This window comes from Crinia signifera, chromosome 2 (assembly GCF_055691185.1).
Source record: "Crinia signifera chromosome 2, ASM5569118v1, whole genome shotgun sequence".
Taxonomy (NCBI): Eukaryota; Metazoa; Chordata; class Amphibia; order Anura; family Myobatrachidae; genus Crinia; species Crinia signifera.
In genome coordinates, this window is record NC_139218.1 from 49,459,396 (window position 1) to 49,471,431 (window position 12,036).

The 12,036-nt window shown below is 43.3% G+C and overlaps 1 protein-coding gene across 14 annotated transcripts in view; it reads right to left on the reverse strand.

The window, feature by feature from the left end:
• TSPOAP1 (TSPO associated protein 1) overlaps positions 1–12,036 on the reverse strand; it is a 253,855-nt gene that overhangs the window by 24,060 nt on the left and 217,759 nt on the right. For 12 of the 14 annotated variants that reach the window (XM_083172017.1, XM_083172022.1, XM_083172018.1 and 9 more), the window contains 2 exons: positions 3,461–3,629; positions 1,254–1,352 (listed from right to left, as the gene is read on the reverse strand). In XM_083172017.1, the coding sequence (XP_083028143.1) occupies positions 1,254–1,352; positions 3,461–3,629 (268 nt within the window). The remainder of the gene's footprint in view (positions 1–1,253; positions 1,353–3,460; positions 3,630–12,036) is intronic. The other 2 variants (XM_083172023.1, XM_083172021.1) reach the window with 1 other exon arrangement.

Genomic DNA, 12,036 nt, shown 5'->3' on the forward strand with positions numbered 1-12,036 from the left:
CTCAAGATAGGTAAGTATCAGTATGTATGTGTTATGTATGTATTAAACTTTTATTTTTCACGTGTGTCAGTGTGTTTATTTAACTCTTTCTTTTACTGTGGAACTACAAGACCCAGCGGGCCCTTTAATGCCCCGCAGGCTGGGACTTGTGGTTCTCCAAGTCCCAGCTTGCGGGGGAGGCTTGCTGGGACTCATAGTTCACCAGTAAAAGACAAAGGTTTTTATTCTATTTTTTACACCATACCATCAGCTCGATGCCCACCGCCCAGGGGCATCGAGGACAGCACCAGGCTTCAGCCTGGTCAGGTAAGTCCTGGAGGGGGGGGACCCCTTTATTGGGGGGGTCCCCACTCCCCCAGGGCCCCTGGCCAGGCTGACTGGTCGGTAGGGTTAATGCTTTGGCCGCGGGAACTTATATCATAAGTGTCCCCCGGCTGTGGCATTACCCTGCTGGCTGGTTGTGCCTGGGGCTGGTTCTTAAAATACGGGGGACCCCTAGTCATTTTGTCCCCGTATTTTGGGAACCAGCCCCGGACCTGGTTGTAAAAAATCAGGGAACCCTATTTGTCGGGTTTCCTGATTTTTTATTACCAGCCCCGGCTCTTTCAGCCTGGTGCTGGTTACGGCAGTGTGGGGGACCCCACGCCATTTTTTTTTTTTAAATTCTCCCCCCCCCCCCCTATCTTTACACTGCTTAAACGGGTTTTTAAACGGGTAAGTGGGAATGTGACAAAAACAGCTTTTAAACGGTAATTTACCGTTTAAAAGCTGCAGTGGGAAAGAGTCTTTATGGCTCTTACCCGTTTAAAGACCCGTTTAAAAAAAACGGGTCATTACCCGTGTAGGCAGTGGGAAAGCAGCATCAATGACTTACGGATATAATGCAGAATAAAATTATTCTAAAGCCTCAGATCTAAAAACATATGTTTCCAAAAAGGGTACCTTTACCAAGGGTATCTTATTTTTATAAAACACCACTAGCTCAATTTATATATTCTAGTATATTGTAGATGCCTTCAATATAATAAAACCTTTGTTCAGGGGTGTACGTTTTCCATAACTGCACAGATCTACTAGGTATGCCCACTATTAACCCCCAGGTATCAGAAAATAATAAAAAATCATATCCCATTGGAAATTAAAAACAAACAAAATCCTTTTTTTTCATGCTTTCTGCCAAAGTAGAACATTTATCAGCATCTACAGGCAAGCAAAGGATGATGGACATTGAGCGGCAACAAGGAAGGACAGACCTTTTTTGGAGCGCCGGGGTTTTGGAGGAGGAATAGCGATGTGACCAGGAGGAGCATGAGGAGGAGAAGGAGGAGGAGGAGGAGAGAAAGCTCTGATTTCTTTAAGATAAAAAAGAAGCAACACAAACAAGAAAAAGGCAGCAGACAATAAGCAGAATTCCTACAGAAATAGCAACAAATACATTCCAAAGACAAATATAGCACAGATTAAAAGGTAGCCATAAAGCTGTATATGAGGAAATAATAGCATGTATAAAGAAAATAGTTTAATGTTCACAGCGAACAAAGCAGAGTACAATGATGTAAAACTGTGCAACACAACACTACAACTGTGCAACTACAACATTTGTACAAAAAAGTAAAACAAATCAGGCGATGTGTAGGTACATGTTATGTTAATGCCTTATTCCAAAATGGAATAAATAATTCCCTCAAAATTCTAAATTCTACACAATACCCCATAATGACAAAGTGAAAAGTTTTGGGGGAGATTTTTGCTAATTTATTAAAAATAAAAAACTAAGAAATCACATGTACATAAGTATTCACAGCCTTGGCTCAATACTTTGTTAATGCACCTTTGGCAGCAATTACAGCCTCAATTCTTTGTGAATATGATGCCACAAGCTTGGCACACCTATCTTTGGGCAGTTTCGCCCTTTCCTCTTTGCAGCACCTCTCAAGTGCCATTAAGATGGATGAGAAGCATTGGTGCACAGCCATTTTCCGATCTCTCCAGAGATGTTCAATCGGAATCAAATCTAGGCTATGGTTTGGCCACTCAAGGACATTCACAGAGTTGTCCTGAAGCCAGTCCTTTGATATCTTGACTGTAAATTAACTTATCTGATTTCATCTAGGGAGCAGCATTGCAAACATGGGTCTAGAGTGGACACTCTGAAGATAATCATTAACTCTTGCTCACTGGATAAACAATTTGTAATTTATAAAGCCCCAAAACAGCATGTAATGGGAAAATTTGAGCAGAAAAGCATACACTAGAACTGAACAATGAGTATGAAGAATGGGGTGGGATCTCCAGTTTTCAAGCTGCCAAGATGGCCACTCCAACATACTGTATCCACTGGCCTATAGACTTTTTTTCTGTTACAGGATAAACCTTAAATTGTTACAGGATAAACCTTAAATTGTTTCGTAGCACGGCGTCCACGATTTTCATCTTATGCCATCGTATCTATCGCATTGCATGCGACCCGATCACATGCGATGCGACCCGGTTTTTAATTGTACAGGCACCCTGATGGGTGATTACTATGTTAAATGCACCCCCATTGTTAACGCCACCCCCACTATCAACGCCAACCCGAAGCGTGGCGAGCAGCGGCGGTACGCGTCCTCCGACCTTTTCATACCCCCACTGTCCACGTCAGTGTGGAGTTTATTTTATATAGTGTGGCGAGCGCCATACTAGGAAACCCTGAATCTCCTTTGAACTCATCACTGATCACAATGCTGCAGACATTTTAATCGAGCTTCTTCCCATGCTCCCTACTGGTAGTGTTTACTGGGGAGCGCTAGGTAAGTGTTCTTGTTTATATTTTTCCTATGCTTCAATGCTGAAGACTAGGACTATTCTACAGCATTTTTTATATACACATTGAAGACAAGCTCCACCTGCCTTCAACACTGTAGGGGTCAAATTACATTTGTTTTATTCTACTTGTAATTACTGCTGTTTAAAATGTTTACTTTTATCCTTTATAATAAATGTAGCATTTAGGTCATGTGTGTTAATACACCATGTTGTTTCTTGTGTTTCCTCAAATAAGTACATTGTCACTATTCAACCATTAAGCCCTGTCTATAGGATTTGCTAAGTAGGCCTCAAAACGTAAGCCACAATTTCAATTACTCCATATCCACTGGTGCATTGTCCTGTCAAATACAGTTTACATATAAACACTTGCATTTTTCTACTTGCATCTAATGTAAGCATTCTTCCCGTTATAGACCAGTGATGGCTAACCTTGACACTCCAGCTGTTGTTGAACTACAAATCCCAGCATGCCCTGCATCAGTTTTAGCATGGCCAAATATCAAAACTGTAGAAGAGCATGATGGGATGTGTAGTTCAACAACATCTGGAGTGTCAAGGTTAGCCATCAAGGTTATAGACCATTTGCCCCATACAAATTTGGTAAATTATGTATAATGTTACAATGGTGAAGAGATAGAAATGAGCGTACCTAAATCATTGAGTAACGAGGCTGATGATAGGTGACCCTGTCTCAATAGTTGCATTCTGACTTCTTCGCTCTGAATATGTAATTCAGAAACCATGTTGCAGGGAATGTATCCTGTTCGTTCTTCATATTTCCCATTATAAAATCCATCTGCATCCTTATCACCAAAAACCTGTAAAAAGAAAAACTTTATTTGAATAATGGATCTATCTCTATACAAACACACACACGGGTGTTTTTCAACTGTTCTTCATATTTTCACTGACCTAAACATGTATTTTATTGGATGCTATGAAGTGTGTTAAATAAAACCATGATCTTTGCACAGGTTATCAAACACTGATACAGAACTTGGGAACATAGAAAAGTGGCGCAATGGGATACTTGATATTCTTATTCTAGTGGGCTTCTCTCACGGTTCCAACTGGAGTTATTCTCGTGTTGTTATCGACAACCGGTTACAGGTAAGTGTTCGAGTAAAGTAAACCCAAAAAATAAAAAATATACAGTTGTATTAAAGACTGATAAACACAAAAGTGTGTGGAGTGTCAATTAATATGAACCATTTTTATGGTAGTGACAAAGCGTGGTGTAAATACAATCGGCAGGCGTACCCAGACTCACGTTGTGTCGTGGGGGTGGTCCTCTCATCAAGGTTTCTTTGGTACGTCCTGTAGATCCTCAATGTGTTGACGGAAATTGTCCGAATTTGTGCTCAAAAGAAATTAAGAAGTGTCTTAGTTTCACTATAATCTCCACTCATCACAAAGATAGGTGCGTGGGGTCGCTGTACAGGGGTATTAGACCAAAGGCAGCGTACCTCACTTACGTGATAAAAAGGAGGAAAACACGCATAAAGGTGTCCTATATGCGATATATAGACGACATCTTTTTTGTGTGGAGGGGCAATAGAGACACCCTTAATGCCTTCTGTTCCCACCTAAATAATAACAACAAAAATATTGTCCTCACCTTTGACATACAATCTGTCCAAGTGAATTTTTTGGATATAACAGTTTATGTCGAGGAAGGAACCCTAAAATTTAAAAACTATATCAAACCTACAGATTCAGGGTCTTATATCCCCTTCTCGAGCTGTCATCACGACCATTGGTTAAATTCAGTGCCAACAGGACAGTTTAAAAGATTAAGAAGGAACTGTCTTGAAAATGCAGTTTTCGACACACAGGCAGCAGAGATGAAAGAAAAATTCATAGCGTGTGGGTACAGGGAAAATAGTGTAGTAAAGGGCCTAGAACAGGCTAAACAAAATCAGGGAACTGAAAGATCTGTCCCACCTCAGGGGAGACCAAAAGAGGAGAAAAACAATGAATATGCATTTGCCTTTATAACTACCTACACAGATGAACACAAAAAAATTGAACGCGTGTTTAATAAACATTGGAATATCATTAGAAAGGACCCGATATTAGGAAAAATAGTCCCTGACCGCCCAAAACATATTTATAGACGGGCACCTAACTTGAAGACTAACTTAGTTAGCAGTAACTTTATATCCAACATCTCCAAACCAGGTATAAAATCGAAGGGATTTTACAGATGTGGTGGGTGTCAGGGTTGCATTAATATCAAAAGTCTTGGTAAGAATAAAATAGAAGAATATACAATCAATGGATATAAAATCAAAATCCACGACTTTATCACGTGCAATTCCAAAAATATTATATATATGATCAAGTGCAGCTGTGACAAATATTATATCGGTCGTACATCAAGGCCATTAAAAGTACGCATTAGCGAGCACCTAAGAAACATTAAGAAGGGCCTTGAGACACATGCGTTGTCTACACACTTCAAAACCATCCATCAGTGTTCCACAAAAGAGATAGTGGAGTTTGGAGGTTTAAAAACTATAAAAGGTACCGCCAGACAACCCGACTGTTCCACAGCCCTAGCAAGGGCAGAAATGAATTTAATATTCAATTGTAAGACCTTGCTGCCCAGTGGACTCAACAGTGATTTTGAACTCAAGTGGTTCTTATAGGGACAGTTGAGTCCACTGGGCACACATATCCTGTTGTAAGATTTGACCTGAGGAGTTTATGCTGACCATGTTACTTCAGTCTGCGGATTATTGCGATCGCGGTCTGCCGTATGCAGTTCAGCATTGGTGCTCCGTTTAAACTTTGGATTTTAGGGGAAAGAGGGAAGAATGCAAGAAGATGCACTCAACTTCCCATATACCATAAGACACAAAGGGTTCCTTTCTAAAGGAACACCAGATCACTGATGTGATCTGATGCTGATACTATCAAACCAGACTGCAGAGTACTACGATCGCAGCCTGATACAGTAAAATCCATTATCTATGACTTTTTTGTTATTGTGTTTTAAAAGAGGAGAGTGATATATAAAACGACGTGTACACCTCCCTTTACGTTATAATATCATAATGGCTCTTTCCCTTATACTTGAATTATAAAAATAAAATGGCTAATCTGATAAATTTAAAAGGACATGTGAAATAATATACCAATCCCTGTATACATCACAGTCTTTTAAATTCTATTTTTTTCCCTAGATCATTCTAAAACCATAAAAATAGTAAAATATATGTGTGTGAAATAATACCTGCCGCTCTATGGGAAATTTGTACTTTTGTATTTGCACACATTTAAGGATGTTTTTTATAACTCCGTTTCTCTTGTTTTTGGTTATGGATTCCCCCTTGTGTGGCGAAACACCGCGTTGCTATGGAGATCTGTCATCAACTCCGGAGGCCGGACTTTGTAAGCAACCCATTACAGGACAGCGTGGGGTATAGACCGGACGTACCACGCTCCCTCCTACTATTATGACGCTCACCGGGGAATACGCGTCGTGCGTTCCACTGACAACCAACCAGATAGCACTTCCTCCGGCTGTATGCGTCTCACCGCTACTTCCGGGTAGCGGAGACAGCTGATTTATACGATCAGAAAGAAAACATGAAGCGGTAAAAGTACCGGCAGGATATATATTGGAAATGGCAACTTCAGCCCTATTTTAATTCTTCCGAATGCCAGTATACCTAAGGATATCATTCCCTAGCCCCGTTGGAACCGGATGTTGATGGTGATCTCCATGGCAACGGGAGAGAGCCTATATTGTTTTGTACTGTTCATGGACTTATATATCATGAATTTCGGACTTATAATCTAAGGATATCAATAGCTTTCAACCTATTTATGTTATATGAAGTTATTGTATGATTTTGGTGGGTAAGGAGCAGTGAAGTAAAAAAACGCAATGTCACTTCCTGTTTTCCCCCCATTGGCTGTTCATCACTTAAATAGGAACTGCTCACTCTTGTCTGACACATCTTGATAAAGGTCACAGGGACCGAAACGCGTAGATTGTGCCAGCTAAGAGTGAACAGCCACCTCTCTTTTTCCTGCGGATGTATGTATTGTTTTTATATACTTTTTATTCATCTTGTTTTTTATTGCTGAAATTTTTGTAAAATATTTTGGAGTGGATTTTGTGTGAGGTTGGCTCTCACAATCCATTTTTTACGGGATTTGTAAGGAAAATGCTTTTTGGATTAAAAACTTTGTGATACTTTTTTATATCGACTTCTGGGCTCCATTTCATAAGACACTTCTTAATTTCTTTTGAGCACAAATTCGGACAATTTCCGTCAACACATTGAGGATCTACAGGACGTACCAAAGAAACCTTGATGAGAGGACCACCCCCACGACACAACGTGAGTCTGGGTACGCCTGCCGATTGTATTTACACCACGCTTTGTCACTACCATAAAAATGGTTCATATTGAAGCTGCTCATACTCACAGCTCCCGCTGCTCACTAACTTTGGAGGCTGTGGAATAATCTTTTTGCAGCCTCTGGCCGGTGGATCACACTCCCCTAGCCAGGAGAAGCCCAGCGCTGTGTGCTGCGGAGTCGGGGAGCCGTTTTAACGGCTTCTGCGGACTGCGGCCTAGCGCAGCACAGAAGCCGGGGACTAGATTTGGAGACCGGGCCGGGATTCGGGCTCCACGACGAACGCGCCGCCTGCGTTCCCCCCTGCGGCGCCCAGGAGACCCCAGGAGGATCAGCGGCACCCTCCCCCACCAGTGGGGACCCCCCTGGACACCCACAGACCTACCCATCCCCAGGAGAGAAGCCCAGAAAAGGTGAGAGCTGCTGGGCTGTCTGGAGCTGCGTGTCCGGCGGCCATCTTGGGTGGGGAAGCACTGTTCAGTGCACACAGCTCCACATACCTGGCTGATCAGCGCGGGGATAGGGGAGCAGGGGTAACACCTCAGTGTACTGCCTTTCCCTCCAAGCACCAGCTGAGCCCTCCAGGGGCCGGGCTCTATATAGACCCACCGGGGGACAGGCCACACTACCAGCTGCCGGTCTGCAGGATACCTAGCAGTGGACTACAGAGCTGAGGAAGTGGCGTCAGGCTGGTCCGGTGCCCACTGCCTCGCCACAAGCCATCAAGGCAACGTGCACTGGGGGTTCTTATTTAGCTCTCACACCCACGCCTCATACCCCTTCTGAGTGAAGCTGCCCAATATAAGACACATGGAGACTGCAACCCCTATACCATAGCAGCACCCATAATTGTGTCCCACAGGAGATGATTCCTGCTACAAAGATCCCTACTACTCCAGAGACATTGCTTTGGTAGAGACAGAATTGTCCTTCCTCCACAATTCTTTGTAAATTCACAGCCTCATCCTTTTTACAAGTACCAGAATATCGCAGCTGCTCCTCCTTTCTAACACGCTACTGCCACTTGGAGGCCTCTCACAGCTATGACCATTTGATTCAGCATTATCGAATCCTACATCTTTGATATTGCAAAGTGGTCCCCCGAATCTGTCCCATGCCCTGTGTGAGCAGCGTCACTTCAATGCTATTTTAATCTCTCCCTATGCTTGTTCACCCGGAGCCTCCACAGATTAATATAAGCTCATTGCCTGTTCTTCAATCCCACTACCATGTCTAAACAACAAAACAAAACAAAAAAAGGTGCTCAACAGGGCATAATGCAACACCTTTCCCGTACGGCTTCTGGCCAATCACAAGAATCCCCGCCAAACTCACCGATGAATCCCACCGGGACCCCAGTACCCTCTGACGCCTCCTTTGCCACCAAAAATGACATCCAGGCAATGATGATGGAACTAAGTACAACTCTCACTAACAATTTCCAACAATTGTTTGCGGACCTAAGAAAAGATTTATCTTCACTCTCCACACGCACAACCGCTTTAGAATCCAAAGCGGAATCTCACACCAAGGATCTGCAAATTTTCTCCCAAGACGTCAACTATCTGTACCGAGAGGTGGAAATGTTACGTGATAAAAATGAGGATCTCGAGAACAGGGAGAGACGATGCAATCTCCGCATCCGCAACATTCCGGAGTCCGTCACACCCAGAGACCTCGAATCCTATTTGACTCGACTATTTTGCAAATTGGTCCCCACTCTGGGAGATCAACCCCTACACATTGAGCGGGCACACAGAGCGCTTCGCCCGAAGCCTAAAGAGGGGGAACCTCCTCGAGATGTCGTACTGAAATTCCTTTCTTTTAAAACCAAGGATCAGATTTCATTTGCAAGTAGATCACTGCCTCAAATTTCATTCGAGGACTCCCAGCTACAGATCTTCCAGGATTTAGCCCCCTCCACCATTATAAAGAGGAGAGAAATGAGGGACATCACCAAAACTCTCCGTGACAATGGATACAAATACAAATGGGGGTTTCCATTTCGACTGATAATCGATGTGAATGGCCACCAAGTCTCAGTGAGGGACCCCAAGGAAGGGAAAGACCTGCTTCACAAGCTTAAACTTTCAGAGGCCAATACCTCCAGCAGCCCCTCACGATCTTGAAGCGGGTCATCACAAAACCTCCAGAAACAGCCGTAATGTATCACAGGACTTTGTCCCTTTTTTTTTTTTTTTATAATTTTATTTATTTTTTGTAGCCTTTTGTAACCTCGTTCACCCTGTGATGCTCAAGGGTTCCTATAAGAATGTCTGGTTGACCCCAACTCTTCCCCATGGACACCCCACCCGGTGGGTGGTCGTCGGTGGGGAAAAACCTATAGTACCCCAAACATTCCCTATATTAGCGTGGTTTATAGACCACACCCTGTTGGTACTTCTACCATATGTTTTCATGTTACTAATCGTTCTTAAGTTCAAATTTTGGTAATTATGCTAAGATTTTGTTGTTTAGCTAAATGTTTAAATGCTATGTTAGCTTTCTCAGAGCTGACAATTACAGGCTATATTACAAAATGGCTTCGGGTGGACGGGCTGGGAATTGTCTCTGTCCGCGCCACCCCCCCCCCCCTTGTTATCAGGGACTTGCGTTAGTGTAGGGATTCTTATCCCTGTCCTTTCAGATTTTGTGCCTACAGTTCAGTTATTAAGCACTCCCACTTAGTGGGCCCTCTAGGTTTGCTTCTTGTTTCAAGCTCACCTGTTCTCCCCCCTGGGTCCCACTCAAGGTGAGCCGCGGTCCCTCAATTGAGGGCCTTCAAGGCTCACATCTTTTTCTTACTCCCACCCCCTTTTTTTATTTATTTATTTAATTTTTATTTTTTTTTCTTCTTTCTTTTTTCTTTTCTCTACCTTCCCTTCCACCCCCTTCCCCCCTCCTCTCTCTGCCTCTATCATCCAACCTAACCCTTAGCTACTGGTTTTTACAGAGTGGGCGGCCAGCGATTTATATCTCTCCATCATGCCCATCAACGTGATTTCTCAAAATGTTAAGGGGCTAAACACACCCCACAAAAGATCTCTTCTGTTTCGTATGCTTAACTCTCTGCAGGGGGACATTGCCTTTATACAAGAAACACATTTTAAACATAATACACACCCCTCGCTAGTATCTAGACGTTTTCCCACAGTGATATACTCCTCCCATTCTACTAAAAAGAATGGAGTAGCAATAATGGTTCGTTCCACAACCCCATTACAGATCATTTCCACTAAAAGAGACAAAGAAGGTCGCTACATTATTCTGGTCTGCAGGGTGGGCCCTCAACTGATGACCCTAGTAAACCTTTATGCACCTAATTCGGGACAGGGTATTTTTTTCCGTAAACTTTTTCTAGAAATTCAAAATGTTCGCCAAGGCGCACTATTGGTAGGAGGCGACTTCAACTCAGTTATCTCAACAGGCTTGGATAAGAGTAGCCCCTCGCACCCGCACCAACACAGCCATCCCCCGGGCAATCTTAGGAAACACATGTCCGAGGCTGGTCTCTTTGACACTTGGCGTGCCCACTATCCGACCTCCAGAGACTACACTTTCTTTTCGAATCCCCACGGAACATATTCGCGCATAGACATGATTCTAGGATGTAGTAGCATACTGCAGTCACTGACAAAAGTGGACATTCTTCCTAACGTTTGGTCAGACCACTCAAGCGTCCTAGCCACTATAGACCTATTAGGCACTCAAAAAGGCCGTCACAATTGGAGACTGAATGAAACTCTCTTACGTATACCCCAATTTAAAGAACAAATCACTACCCAGATACAGGACTACTTTCAAACTAACGTCACTGACGATGTTCCCCTGCCCACAATATGGGAGGCCCATAAGGCGGTGATTAGAGGAGCTGTAATCAAATACGCCACACATAGAAAAAAGCTTCAAAATGAGAGGATCTCTTCTCTTACCTCTCGACTCTCCCAGTTGGAACATATACACAAACAATCTCACTCTCCCTCGGTACTGACACAGATTCAAGGGGTCAGGGGGGAACTACAATCTATTTTAGCGGAACGCACTGAAAAATCCCTACGACACCTAAACCAAAGATTTTATGAAAAAAGTAATAAATCAGATTCACTCCTCGCAGCTAAACTCAGAGCACAGAGAGCCTCCCAAACTATTTCCGCAATTCGTGATGCCCAACAAGCCCTTAGCTACGACCCAGCTCACATAAACGACTCTTTCTATAAATACTACAAGTCCCTTTACAATCTGAGGGACCCGGTTCCCGGCCCCTCCTTACCATCAGCTATAGCGCAGGAATATCTTGACTCATGTCACCTCCCCACACTATCGGACTCAGCCATTAATTTACTCAACTCCCCTATATCACCTGAAGACGTCAATAATGCATTGAAATCACAGAAACCGTCAAAGGCCCCAGGACCCGACGGGTTCCCTATGTCTTATTACAAGACATTCTCGGGATTACTGATCCCAAGGTTGACCGAGGTTTTTAATAAAATTATGTCAGGGGAGAGGTTTCATGCGGAGTCAATGAAATCTGCTATTATTGTACTGCCAAAATCAGGCAAAGATCCCACATGCTGCACGAGCTATAGGCCGATATCCCTTATCAATGCAGACCTGAAGCTTTTCGCAAAAGTATTGGCCACAAGATTAAGTGTATACCTTACCTCATTGATTGATGCAGATCAGGTGGGTTTTGTCCCCACAAGACAGGCCCTGGACAACACGAGACGAGCCATCAACCTGATCTCATACATCAATAAGACCAAAACTCCGGCGATCCTGCTCTCACTAGACGCAGAGAAGGCCTTTGACCGCCTCTCTTGGCCTTTTATGTTCCAGACACTGAAGACT